General features: G+C 35.9%; 1 protein-coding gene across 4 annotated transcripts in view; it reads left to right on the plus strand.

The window, feature by feature from the left end:
* Positions 1–14,757, plus strand: part of ADAMTS6 (ADAM metallopeptidase with thrombospondin type 1 motif 6) — a 334,404-nt gene that overhangs the window by 180,934 nt on the left and 138,713 nt on the right. For all 4 annotated transcript variants that reach the window (XR_013532291.1, XM_078365433.1, XM_078365434.1 and 1 more), the window contains one exon: positions 11,995–12,141. Coding sequence is in view for 3 of the 4 variants with exons in the window: in XM_078365433.1 (XP_078221559.1) it covers positions 11,995–12,141 (147 nt within the window). In the remaining variant the exon portion in view is untranslated. The remainder of the gene's footprint in view (positions 1–11,994; positions 12,142–14,757) is intronic.

Consider the following 14,757-nt stretch of genomic DNA (forward strand, 5'->3'; position numbering starts at 1 on the left):
CAAAAAAAAAAAAAAAAAAAAGAAGTGTGGCAAGGGCAGTAATTAGACTGGTTATCAGTTTTACTTGTGTCATGTGCATTGCCTGCTGGGAAACTCAAATAGTGTCAATAAGTCATTAAACTTTTACATTATTTAATTTTAATTTTTTTGCATTTTAGGTTTTGGGGTACATGTACAGAACCTGCAAGATAGTTGCATAGGTACACACATGGCAGTGTGTTCTGCTGCCTTCCTCCCCTTCACCCACATTTGACATTTCTCCCCAGGCCATCCCTCCCCAGCTCCCCCACCCCACTGTCCCTCCCCTATTCTCCCCAATAGACCCCAGTGTGTAGTACGCCCCTCCCTGTGTCCATGTGTTCTCATTTTTCATCACCCACCTATGAGTGAGAATATGCGGTATTTCATTTTCTGTTCTTGTGTCAGTTTGCTGAGAATGATGTTCTCCAGATTCATCCATGTCCCTACAAAGGACACGAACTCATCATTTTTTATTGCTGCATAATATTCCATGGTGTATATGTGCCACATTTTCCCAGTCCAGTCTATCATCAATGGGCATTTGGGTTGGTTCCAGGTCTTTGCTATTGTAAACAGTGCTGCAATGAACATTCGTGTGCATGTCTCCTTATAGTAGAACGATTTATAGTCCTTTGGATATATACCCAGTAATGGGATTGCTGGGTCAAATGAAATTTCTATTTCTAGGTCCTTGAGGAATCGCCACACTGTCTTCCACAATGGTTGAACTAATTTAACACTCCCACCAACAGTGTAAAAGTGTTCCTATTTCTCCACATCCTCTCCAGCATCTGTTGTCCCCAGATTTTTTAATGATCGCCATTCTAACTGGCGTGAGATGGTATCTCAATGTGGTTTTGATTTGCATCTCTCTAATGACCAGTGATGATGAGCGTTTTTTCATATGTTTGTTGGCCTCATGTATGTCTTCTTTTGTAAAGTGTCTGTTCATATCCTTTGCCCATTTTTGAATGGGCTTGTTTGTTTTTTTTCCTGTAAATCTGTTTGAGTTTTTTGTAAATTCTGGATTATCAGCCCTTTTTCAGATGGGTAAACTGCAAAACTTTTTTCCCATTCTGTTGGTTGCCGATTCACTCTAGTGACTGTTTCTTTTGCCGTGCAGAGGCTGTGGAGTTTGATTAGGTCCCATTTGTCTATTTTGGCTTTTGTTGCCAATGCTTTTGGTGTTTTCGTCACGAAGTCCTTGCCTACTCCTATGTCCTGAATGGTTCTGCCTAGATTTTCTTCTAGGGTTTTTATGGTGCCGGGTCTTATGTTTAAGTCTTTAATCCATCAGGAGTTAATTTTAGTGTAAGGTGTCAGAAAGGGGTCCAGTTTCTGCTTTCTGCACATGGCTAGCCAGTTTTCCCAACACCATTTATTAAACAGGGAATTCTTTCCCATTGCTTGTTTTTGTCAGGTTTATCAAAGATTGTATGGTTGTAGATATGTTGTGTTGCCTCCGATGCCTCTGTTCTGTTCCATTGGTCTATATCTCTGTTTTGGTACCAGTACCATGCTGTTTTGATTACTGTAGTCTTGTAGTATAGTTTGAAGTCCGGTAGTGTGATGCCTCCCACTTTGTTCTTTTTGCTTAGAATTGACTTGGCTATGTGGGCTCTCTTTTGGTTCCATATGAAGTTCATGGTGTTTTTTTCCAGTTCTATGAAGAAGGTCATTGGTAGCTTGATGGGGATAGCGTTGATTTTCACAATATTGATTCTTTCTAACCATGAACACGGAATGTTTCTCCATCTGTTTGTGTCCTCTCTGATTTCGTTGAGCAGTGGTTTGTAGGTGTCCTTGAAGAGGTCCCTTACGTTCCTTGTAAGTTGTATTCCTAGGTATTTTATTCTTTTTGTAGCAATTGTGAATGGCAGTTTGTCCTTGATTTGGCTCTCTTTAAGTCTGTTATTGGTGTATAGGAATGCTTGTGATTTTTGCACATTGATTTTGTATCCTGAGACTTTGCTGAAGTTGCTTATCAGTTTCAGAAGTTTTTGGGCTGAGACGATGGGGTCTTCTAGGTATACTATCATGTCGTCTGCAAATAGAGACAATTTGGCTTCCATCTTTCCTATTTGAATACACTTTATTTCTTTTTCTTGCCTGATTGCTCTGGCTAGAACTTCCAGTACTATATTGAATAGGAGTGGTGAAAGAGGGCATCCTTGTCTAGTGCCGGATTTCAAAGGGAAAATGCTTCCAGTTTTTGCCCATTCAGTATGATATTGGCTGTCGGTTTATCGTAAATAGCTTTTATTACTTTGAGATACGTTCCATCAATACCGAGTTTACTGAGGGTTTGTAGCATAAAGGGCTGTTGAATTTTGTCAAAGGCCTTCTCTGCATCAGTTGAGATAATCATGTGGTTTTTGTTTTTGGTTCTGTTTATGTGGTGAATTACGTTTATAGACTTGCATATGTTGAACCAGCCTTGCATCCCTGAGATGAAGCCTACTTGATCATGGTGGATAAGCTTTTTGATGTGCTATTGCAATCGGTTTGTCAGTATCTTATTGAAGATTTTTGCATCTTTGTTCATCATGGATATTGGCCTGAAGTTTTCTTTTCTTGTTGAGTCTCTGCCGGATTTTGGTATCAGGATGATGTTGGTCTCATAAAATGATTTGGGAAGGATTCCCTCTTTTTGGATTATTTGGAATAGTTTCAGAAGGAATGGTGCCAGCTCCTCTTTGTGTGTCTGGTAGAATTCGGCTGTGAACCCATCTGGACCTGGGCTTTTTCTGAGTGGTAGGCTCTTAATTGCTGCCTCAACTTCAGACCTTGTTATTGGTCTATTCATAGTTTCAGCTTCCTCCTGGTTTAGGCTTGGGAGGACACAGGTGTCCAGGAATTTATCCATTTCTTCCAGGTTTACTAGTTTATGCGCATAGAGTTGTTTGTAATATTCGCTGATGATGGTTTGAATTTCTGTGGAATCTGTGGTGATTTCCCCTTTATGGTTTATTATTGCATCTATTTGGTTGTTCTCTCTTTTCTTTTTTATCAGTCTGGCTAGTGGTCTGTCTATTTTGTTGATCTTTTCAAAAAACCAGCTCTTGGATTTATTGATTTTTTTGAAGGTTTTTTTTGTGTCTCTATCTCCTTCAGTTCTGCTCTGATCTTAGTTATTTCAACTTTTACATTATTTTAAAACAAAGCTGAAGTTTATCTTGTAGCAGATTTAGTAAAAATAGCTCATGAGACTTTTGTTCCCTGAATTCTCATTCAAAGCTTTTGTTTGTTTGTTTGTTTTGAGATGGAGTTTCACTCTTGTTGCCCAGGCTGGAGTGCAATGGTGTGATCTTGGCTCATCGTGACCTCTGCCTCCCGGGTTCAAGTGATTTTCCTCCCTCAGTCTCCTGACTAGCTGGTATTACAGGCATGCACCACCATGCCTGGCTAATTTTATATTTTTAGTAGAGATGGGGTTTCTCCATATCGGTCAGGCTGATCTCGAACTCCCAACCTCAGGTAATCCACCCATCTCGGCCTCCCAAAGTGCTGGGATTACAGGTTTGAGCCACCACACCTGGCCCAAAGCAGTTTTCATACCCAGTTTGACTCGGTGTAAGATTCAGGCAATACTATGGTCTGTTGATGTTAAATACTACCATGAAAAAATCTGAGGCTGCTCTAATTGTTTTACCATTTTGGGTAATTTGTTCTGCCTTGACTGCCCAAAAGATACTTTATTTTTAAAGTCCAGTAAGTTTATAGGGATATGGCTCACTGTGGATTCGTCCTGTTTTAGTTTTTCCCAGGACATAGAATAGTTCAGTTTTGATCAGACTGTAGCCATTTTATTTCTGTAATGTTTACTTGCATTGTATTTTAATGCTTTTTTTTTTTTTTTTGCGGGGGTGGGGGTTGGAGTCTTGCTGTGTATCCCAGGCTGGAGTGTAAAAACATGATCTTGGCTCACTGCAGCCTCCGCCTTCCGGGTCCTGGTTCAAACAATTCGCCTACCTCAGCTTCCCAAGTGGCTGGGATTATAGACAGGAGCCACCATGCCCAGCTAATTTTTGTATTTTTTAGTAGAGATGGGGTCTCACCACATTGGCCAGTCTGGTCTTGAATTCCTGACCTCATCATCTGCCTGCCTCAGCCTCCCAAAGTGCTGGGATTACAGGCATGAGGCACTGCGCCTGGCCTATGCTTTTCTTTATTTTCAAAATTATTTTGCTTTTCTTATTTGGGGAAAACATGTATAACGTATATCTTGGATTTCTTTATTTGGATCCTTTTAAACTCTCCATTTTCATTTTACCTGTTTTTCTCACTACTGTGAAAAAGGCCATGTTGCTGCCTCAACATGGCCTTTTTCTATGATGGTTTTATTTTTTTCACAGTTATTTTCTCTGACGGCTCATATTTCCATTTCCTGCCTTGCCATATCTCCCCTGATTGCTTATATTTGCATTAAATTATTATTTTGTTTTTATTTATATTTTTGAGGCAGAGTCTTTGTTTCCCAGGCTGCAGTACAGTGGTGCAAACATGGTTTACGGCAGTCTTGACTATGCTTATATTTGCATTAAATTATTATTATTATTATTTGAGACAGAGTTTTGCTGTTGTTACCCAGGCTGGAGTGCAATGGCACGATCTCGGCTCACCGCAACCTCTGCCTCCTGGATTCAAGCAATTCTTCTGCCTCAGCCTCCCAAGTAACTGGGACTACAGGTGTGCACCACCGTGCCCAGCTATTTTTTTTGTATTTTTAGTAGAGATGGGGTTTCACCTCGTTGACCAGGATGGTCTCGATCTCTTGACCTCGTGATCCACCCGCCTCGGCCTCCCAGAGTGCTAGGATTATAGGCGTGAGCCACTGTGCCCGGCCATATTATTTTGTTTTTATTTATATTTTTGAGACAGAGTCTTGCTTTGTTTCCCAGGCTGCAGTACAGTGGTGCAAACACGGTTCACTGCAGTCTCAACTATCTGGGCTCAAGTGATACTACTGCCTCAGCCTCCCAAGTAGCTGGGACTATAGACTCATACCACCATACTTCACTAATTTTTAACTTTTTCTTGTGATGAGGGTTCACCATGTTGCCCATGCTGGTGTCAAACTCCTGGGCTCAAGGAATCATCTTGCCTTGGCTTCTCTAATTGGTGGGATTACAAGTGTGAGCCACTGTCCAGCTACATTCTTGTATTTATAAAATAATGGCTTAAGTTTCTTCAAATTCATGATGATATGTGTCTAATTTTTATCTTTTCTGAAGAACTTTCTTTTTTGTAAGTACCTTTTATCTTTGATTTGTATTTTCCTGTCCCTTAAAAAAATAATATATTGGTAGATCTACTTCTTGTTCATTTTGAATTGCACATCTTTCAATGAGCTTGATTTTTCTCTATGAAATATTTGTAAAAGGTTTATGTTGAGTAGTGGCAAGAGCTCCTTTCCCAGTAAGCAGTAATCCATTAATGATCCAGTATTTTATATGATTCAAGTTCTTTAATCCTGTATTTCTCTATAAAACTACTAGTGAGGCAGAATCTCTTTGACCTTTCTTGCTACTTCCTACAAAAATGGTTTTAGCCTAGCCTACCCTTCTTCTGACAACTAGATCAAGGATGTATATTTCAATAGTTTGCACCTTTATTCTAATTTTTCATAAGAAGGGATAAGTTTGTTGCACTTTGGAAGAACAGGCTCTGCCAATTTTAGCTTAAATCTTCAGTTATTGGTATCTTTCAGTGTCTTTCTGCATTTCTGTTTTGTATTCAGTCATCTTTCCACATTTATTATGATATTGCTGTTTATGGTTTGAGATGTTTCCTACTTTTCATTAAGTGTAGAGTTTGTGTTTCTCTTTCTTAGTTGCTTATTGCCTTTGGGTAATATTTTAGGAGGAAAAAGGAAAAACTTTTTACTCAAAATTTAGAAATAAAAATTTTGAAAACTGTTGAGATATAACAGAAATAATAAGATATTGAGAGAGGGAATTTATGGTTTTTTTTTTTACTTGAATCCACCCAGAAATTTAGTTGAAAATCTACATATAATTGGTCTCCTATGAAGAAGGATTGATATATTTGAGAGTTTAGGCTTCATTTTCTAAAAAATAAGAACTAATTTTGAATACCTTGCTTTCAGAATCACTTAGTTTTCTATGATGATGATGTTGCTCTAATTGACTACAAACTTCTCCTCCTCTCTCTGTCTCCCTCTCTTCCTCCTTGAAGTTGAGATTTGATTTTACTCTATTTAGAAGCTAATAAGTTACCCATTACTGCTGTGTGAATGTTGGCTACATGATATTTCTGGGTCAGAGGCAAAAGATACTATTATACTACAGAAAGTATCATAAGCCATCAACATGTTTACGTTGGTTCCCCTTAGCCCCATATTCCACAAAGATGACACAATACAGCCTGTATAAATGCTGCACACACAGTGCAACTGAGGAACATGGAGCTTAAGGAATCTGCCACTTTTATAGCAACTAATAGGTTAACTTGTTCTTTGTCCAAGAGGAGAGATATTACCTCGTCTCTCAGTTACCTGGAGAAATGGCCTGAGGAAAAGAGCAAGTGATCAGGCACATGCAGCAAGATGTGGAGGATCACAAAAGGCCTGCGAACAACTATCTCTTTGTCTCCGTGTGTGTGTGTGTGTGTGTGTGTGTGTGTGTGTGTGTGTTCCCTTCTGATTCTTTTTCTCTAACTCTGTGTGTGTGTTCCTAAAATCCTGCACAAATGAGAATCATTAACTCGATGTAATCTGAAATGTTTACTAAACACATACAACTGGCAACGTAGGTATTTTCTTGTTACCACTGTTCATCCAGTGGGGTGGGCCCCAGATTTGCCAAACACTCCTTTGTTTTTGTTTTCTTCTTTTTTTAAATTATTTTTGAAACTCAAGAGGAGAGAGTTGAGGCATTTTTTTCTCTCTATTAATTTATCTATAACTAGTTCAAAGTACAGCATCATTATCAGTATCAGTTCAAGCAGGTACCCTTTTATTTAATACCTGTATTACTTTTCCTATTTCTATAGTCCCTCTTATCCCCTCTCATTGATAGCTACTCAGATAAACTTGATATGTGTATTTGAATCTCTGTGTAGCCTCATAAAATATTGCAGGTTGTTTTGTATGTGTGTTTACTTTTGACTTTTTAAGTTTGAAACGATTTCACTTTTACAGAAATATTGCAATAGTAGAAAGATTTACCATGTGTTCTTCACCCAGATTCAAAATAGTTAAGATTTTACAAGACTTATTTTATCTCTTTCTGTATATGTACATAAATATTATTCTGATCTCTTTGAGAGTAAGTTGTAGACATTATATTCTTTATTCCTAAACATTTCAGCATGTATTTTCTAAGAACAAAGGATATTCTCTTACATAGCCATTGTACAATGATCAAATTACAAAGTTTGACAGTGATACACTACTATTATCTAGTATACAGTTCATACTCCAATTTCATTTATTGTCCCAGCAGTGTTTTCTGCAGCATTTTTTTCTCCCTAATCCAGTTTCCATTGCATTTACTTGTTATCTTTTGAATATTTAATCCGGAATAATTCTTCAGACCTTTTTGTTATTCAAGATTGTGTATGTAACTTTTGTTTACTTATATGGTGTAGTGCTAAAGATCTTGTTCCCTTTCATATTTTTTTTTACTGTTTTTAAGATCCACTCATATAGGCCAGATGTGGGGGCTCATGCCTGCAATTCCAGCACTTTGGGTGGCCAAGATGGGAGGATCACTTGAGCCCAGAGTTTGAGATCAGCCTGGGTGATATAGTGAGACCCCATCTTTATGAAAAATTTAAAAATTAGCCAGGTTTGGTGTTGCACACCTGTGGTCCCAGCAACTTGGGAGAATGAAGTGGGAGGATTCCTGGAGCACAGGAGGTCAAAGTTGCAGTGAGCCATGATTGCACCACTACACTCCAGCCTGAGTGACAAGTGAGACCCTGGCCCCCTTACCCCTGCAAAAATCCAGTAATATTAATGTGTAGACATCTATCTTGTTTGTTGCTTCTAACTTCTGCTTAGTATTCCATAATATACATCTGCCAAAAAAGAAAGATATTTTATACTCTAGCCTGAACATTCTATTAGAGGAATCTTTTAAAGCTGATGCCATGCATGTTAGTTATAAACTTACATTGCGCTTTGTATCACTGTAAGTGAACTATTTGACATTGCCAGATCATTTCTTGGGTTTCTTATATTTTAAATACATATATTCTCTTAGATGATTAACACCTAAATCCTTAAGACAACTATCTGCATCTGACACCTAAACTACAAAGATTGTTAGTAGAAATAAAACTCAGGATTTTCTCCTTCAGTACTTGAGTTAATTAGTTTTAAAATGTATTGGCTTACATAACTCTGAAAGGATTTTTAAAAATCATGTACCTTATTGTGTATTTTTCAGTTGATGTCTAAAATTTTCCTTTTATGTCTAAGTAATTGCAAAGAATAGAATTTCCAGTGTTGCAAATATTTTTATTTAAAAGTAGAATTGATATATCCCTCTCTTAAGTATATGCAGTTTAATCTAAATGCCATAGCAATTAGGTAACTATCAAAATGCATTTAAAAAATACATGAACAGGTTCTATAGTCAAAATTTACATCATTTTCCTTTCTTTTAATTCAGTGTGCTAATTTCCCTTTTGAACTTTATCTTAATATATATTTTAATATATCCTAATATATTTTAAAAGATATTTTATGCTTGAGTATTTTAAATTATATACTGTATCATATTCTCTACAGCAAAAACATGTATATTAAAATTTATTAATTTGTATATGTGATCAGAAAGAAAATAAAAATTTTCTTCTGGATTTAGTTTTCATTACATTACAGTAATTATTAGTTTCAGTGATTGATTGGAAGAACATATACATATTACAAATTTTGATAAATAATTAAATACATAAGTTTCTATGAGAAGACATATAGTTAATTGGATGTATTTTTTCAATTATTGCATTTGTCTCTGTGTTGAAGCAGGATTTCAGCATCAATTCAATTTCTATAGATGTGAATGCTGAAAAAAATTTGTTCACATAAGGAGTAAACAAGGATAAAAGGACTTTATTACAGAAATATCACTCAACTCTTTGAACTCCTTTTGAATTATTTATCAAAATATAACCATGGGTATCTATCATCAAAGAATAGTTTTAACCATTGATCAGCTGATAATTTGATTATGTGCTCCTGCAAACCTCATAAAAGTGAGGAATTGGAAACTACCTGATATGGTTTAATTAAAATCATTCATCAAAAGTTATTCTCTTAACATTGACACAAATGTTCAATTGACGGTTTTCTTGGCACCATGTTTTTATACTCCAAGGCAATGCACTATTGTAAAATTATAGACAGGAGAAAGATATACCTTTCTTTTGTAAGACGGGAGATAGGATTTTGAAAGTAGAAGCTTGACTTTTTTTAGAAAAGAGTACATAAGGAGTCTAGAATCTCAAAATTGATTCTCATAAAGCCGTCTGTGCCTGTCTGCACACCTATCTTAAAATGAAACAGGGATACGTATAAAATTGCTGCTAAAAGGAAATAGTATTTTTAAAGCTATCGTTACTTGAAAGGAATCATAGTGTTATTAACACAGTAGCATCAACCTTTCAGAGAAATAAGGAACATTGCACATTTATACTACAGAGGTTTTTATGTAAATGCATAGTTTTTTGTTTTCTGAGGCAGAGTGTCATTCTTGTTGCCCAAGATGGAGTGCAATGACAGGCTCTCAGCTCACCACAACCTCTGCCTCCCAGGTTCAAGCAATTCTTCTGCCTCAGCCTCTGGAGTAGCTAGGGTTACAGGCATGCGCCACCACACCAGGCTAATTTTGTATTTTTAGGGGAAACGGGGTTTCTCCATGTTGATCAGGCTGGTCTCGAACTCCTGACTCAGGTGATCCGCCCGCCTTGCCCTCCCAAAGTGCTGTGATTACAGGTGTGAGCCACTTTGCCCACCTGTAAATGCATAGTTGATTGTTTTGACAGCATGTATGTCTGATTCGACACACTTGAAACTTCACCTTCACATTCCTTGAAGACCATTCAAAGAGACTAACTCTACTGTGTTGAGGTCAGACTAGAATATTAAATATTGGTGTTCTTGGAAAGTTATTTGATGTTTTAATTTAGGGCTATGTATGCTCTCATACACTATTCTTTGCTTATTTTTCTACCTCCACCTCCTGAATTACTAGCTCTTCCTAATATGTGTATGTGCACATTTGTGGGGCAGGGAGAATATATATATAAAGAATATAAATATATATAAATATAATATAAACATATATAAAGAATATATATATATATATATACTTGGAGACAGAGTCTCCTTCTGTCACCCAGGCTGGAGTGTAGTGGCATGATCTCAGCTCTCAGCTCACTGCAACCTCCTCCTCCTGGGGTCAAGTTATTCTCATGCCTCAGCCTCCTGAGTAGCTAGAACTATAGACATGCACCATGATGGCTGGCAAATTTTTTCTGTATCTTTAGTAGAGACAGGGTTTCACCGTGTTGACTGGGCTGGTCTCAAGCTCCTGACCTCAGGTGATCCTCCTGCCTCGGCCTCCCCAAGTGCTAGGATTACAGGCGTGAGCCATTGTGCCTGGCCTATGTGGGCATATTATATGTCTTTATTATAGCTCTTTTTATATTGTACTTCTGAAAGTCAATTCATTCTGTTTCCTAAGCATGTCTCAAATCTAATTCCACCTGTTTATCCAGCACCCTCATTTAGACCAGAATCAGTTCTCAGTTGGTAATTATCTTCTGACTACTCCCCTGGCTCCATTTTCTTCTCACTTCAGGATCTCCACCATGGAGTTACTACAAGACAGATCAATTCCATATTCCCTGACTAGGAAATATTCAGTTGCTCTTACTTACAAATATTTCATGTTTCTATGCTGCCAAGAGGACTGATATTAATATTTACTTGTATTAATTATCTTGTACTTACCTATTCTCAACTACCTTCCCAGAGTTTTTCTCTAAGCAACCATCCTCATCTATTTTGCACTCTATTGACATTTTCTTGAACACATATCATGGTGCACGTATTAGAATATATGTCATAACGGACATGTAAATTTATTTTCTTAGTAATATTTAACCTAAACTTCTGGCTACTTGTGAAGAAAGGTTAAAAAAATGTATACGTAATCTGTGTTACACATAAGTTGTATAAACACACACACACACATACATATGTTATGTATTGGGTATATTCTTTTCAGAAAAACATTTCTGTTGTAAAAATGTGTTTTCAGATCACATTGTTAGCACTAAGCATGGCTATATAATACATGAAAAAATATGACAAAGAAAATATTTTAAAATGAAAGAGGCCATGATAAAGAGAAACCGTAATTCTTAAATATATCGCTGGTTTTCAAAAGGTATTTTGAAACACACATAAACACAACCACGAATTATATGTGTGTTAAATTCTTTTATCAATATTGATAAGAAAAAGAACTTCTGTATTTGGCCCATAACCTAAAACTCAACTGATCATAGTATCTTCTTATAATTCTCTTTTGGATTCAGCATAGTGAGACAGGATGAACACTAACAAGTTAAAAGGCAGGTTCTGCAATTCCAACACTTGAAATGGTGCAATCTTTAACAGGTTGTTTATCTTTGCTAAATCTGTTTTCTCACTTATAAAGTAAGGATTAATGTATAATACATTCAGCTCAAAGAGAAATTGAAACATGAGATAACAGGTGAGAGTATATGATTAAATTTAAGGAGATTTAGACATGTATTGTATCACTGAATTATTTCTTAGTCTCTTTAATTTTAATCCGAAATTTCTTTAGAAGATCTGGCCTATCCTGATGGAAGGTGTATGTTGATAAAGCTAATAAATGGCCAAATAAGGAAACAAAGGGTTTTTTTTTTCTTGTTTATTTACTCTGTGTTTCTTCCTCATTTAAAAAACAGTTTTGGTATGAACCATGATGGAATTGGAAATTCTTGTGGGACAAAAGGTCATGAAGCAGCAAAACTTATGGCAGCTCACATTACTGCGAATACCAATCCTTTTTCCTGGTCTGCGTGCAGTCGAGACTACATCACCAGCTTTCTAGAGTAAGTAGTCTCTGGAGAGTGATGATGAATTGCTCCAGAAGTAAGCTGTTGGTAGAAGCCTAATATATAGTGCTTTCAGCTTTGCATAATGAGTAATTTTATAGGGTCTAGTGATGTTTCAACTGTTTCCTAAATACTTTAATATATCATTGTGGCCATTTTTTTCTTTATATAGAACTTTTATAGAATAGAGAAAGTGGAGCAAGGATATAAGTGGGACTGATGGTGTGAGTGTTAAAACTGTTCAATAAATGGGAGACAATTTCAGAAAGCATTTAGATTTACATGATTTAATAGCACATATGCCAAACTTAAGTTCAGTGATTATATATTTTATTTTGTTAGTGAAAAAAATGAGTTCTATAGGAGAGCCAAAGTATCTAATAGTAACAAACAACAACAACAAAAAACCAAACACCAAGGAAATGAATACTTTGAGAAAAAGTATTAAGCGATTGATTTTTCTACAGTTTGAAAACTTTTTGGTCCTTTAATGTATATTCCAAGAGTCTGGTTATTTAAATGTGAGGAATATAAATTAGCTTGGGTATAACTATGTTAAGGAAATTAGATGTTCTTCCACATCTCACTTGCATAGGGCTTCATTATTGTACTTTGGAAACTGATGTACTTGGGTCTCACTTTCTAACTGTGTGACCTTGGGGGTTAAGGTTCCTTAACTTTTCTAATCTTCAGTGTCCTAAGTTGTTAAATGAATTTAAGTCATACTGTTTATGTCATCACGTATTATATATGTAATTATGCATCATGCTATATTGTATATAAAACACATAACATTCTTTAAATGGTAAATATTATTTTAAATAATATCAAGATTTCTGTGCTTTATTGCTCTACCCTTATTTTTAACTGTTTTGTGCCATTTTTTTCCCCCTGAGGAGGAGAAATTAAATACTCTGTGTAAAAGTGAGGTCTACATACATAAAGTACAGGCCAGCAATGGAAATTCTTCTTAAAAATTGGCTGTGTTCAAAGTTCATATTAACAGGATTATATTGTGAAATTTTAAAACTTCAAACAGGTTATATAGGGTAACATTATTTATTAAAATGTCCTTTATATCTACTAATAGCCAGAGCAAAGCATATGTTTTGAAAACCGTGATTAGTATTTTTAAAAGGTCACAAACAAGAGATTTTAAATTACCTAGCACAATGGTTTACTAAAAAAAAGAAAATCAAAAGATAAATGTTTAAAATCAGCTCTTTTAAATTAATTAATGTAATAATAAAGTCGAAGGAATTTGAAAATTATTTCAGAAGGTAGTTCTTCTGATAACCATATTATAACCTAATAATTTTTAATCTTAGTAACAGAGAATTGTAAGATTATACTTGCCTACGGTGAAACTGATTGAGGTGCTATAAAGGTAGACCACAGAGCATTTGTGTATCTTTTGGTAGTTCTTAATACAAAGCACTAGCAATATCATTTTATAAGGTGGTTTTAATGAGATCATTTACCTAAATTTTAAACATTTTTGATGGTCTGCACTCCCTAGACATCAAGTCAGATCTGGAATTTCTCCCTTGACTTGGCTCATGTTTTTATAATGGAGTCTTACTGTTCATCCCCAGAAAGACAAACTGTATAACATACTCAGGATTCTTGTGCATTTCTGATGGTTGCCCTTGTTGTTGTTGTTTTATTTTTTTTGGTACCATTTTCTCCTCTATCTTGTTTCTGTCTCATTGGCTATATTGCACAGCTCATTTGCTAGTACCATCTCTGTATGCTAAATACAAAGACCTGTTCTGATCTCCTGCCAGATCTTGTCTACTTGAAACTATTGAGACTAAGACACTCCAAAAGAGAATCCCTAAATTGCTGGTAAAATACAGTTTAAAAATCACCACTGGTTTGGTGAGGGACATAAAAGTATTACTAGTTTCAATAAAGTGTTCCAATGAATTAATGAAAAGAATTGATCCAAAAAGCATTATTTAAGCCTTATTGCCTCTGCACATTTTGTATGTGTAAGCATTAGTGTTGACAGGGTTCTAATGGGATTATTTATCCTATATTTTATAAAAATATTTCCCCTCATGGGAATGTTCACAAAGTTAAAACTCGTAATGAAAGATAGATGTGAAGCACAATGGGTAGAGACTTTGGGAAAACTTGGCTTTCCCCCCTTTTTAATAATAAACTAAACAAATCTGATTATAATCTGACCAAGCAATAAAGGGTTTTTAAACACAAGGCTCTTTAAAAAGTTCAGTTCACTGGAGCACAAAGACATAACAGTAACTTACTTGAATTTCTTTGTTCCTTTTTATTAATGCAGTGAACTTAATTGCTTTAACAGCTATGCGTGATATTTTTTAAAATCTAGTGCTATTTTGATCAGGGATTGAGGTTACATTTATGTTTTATAGTTGGCTCGAAATGGCTCATAACATTTTATTTTAGCTTCTCTTCTCAAGAAAAAGAAATCTCGAAAGATGAATTGTTTAGGAACTGCAGCCCAGCCAACAAAACGCATACCTGTCTCCATTTAGTGGCTGTATAGGCCAAAGATGATGGTGGATTTTAACAATGAGCTTTCTATGATTTATAGAGATTCACTATTCACTGTTCAACTGAAAATGATTC

Source organism: Callithrix jacchus, chromosome 2 (assembly GCF_049354715.1).
Source record: "Callithrix jacchus isolate 240 chromosome 2, calJac240_pri, whole genome shotgun sequence".
NCBI lineage: Eukaryota > Metazoa > Chordata > Mammalia > Primates > Cebidae > Callithrix > Callithrix jacchus.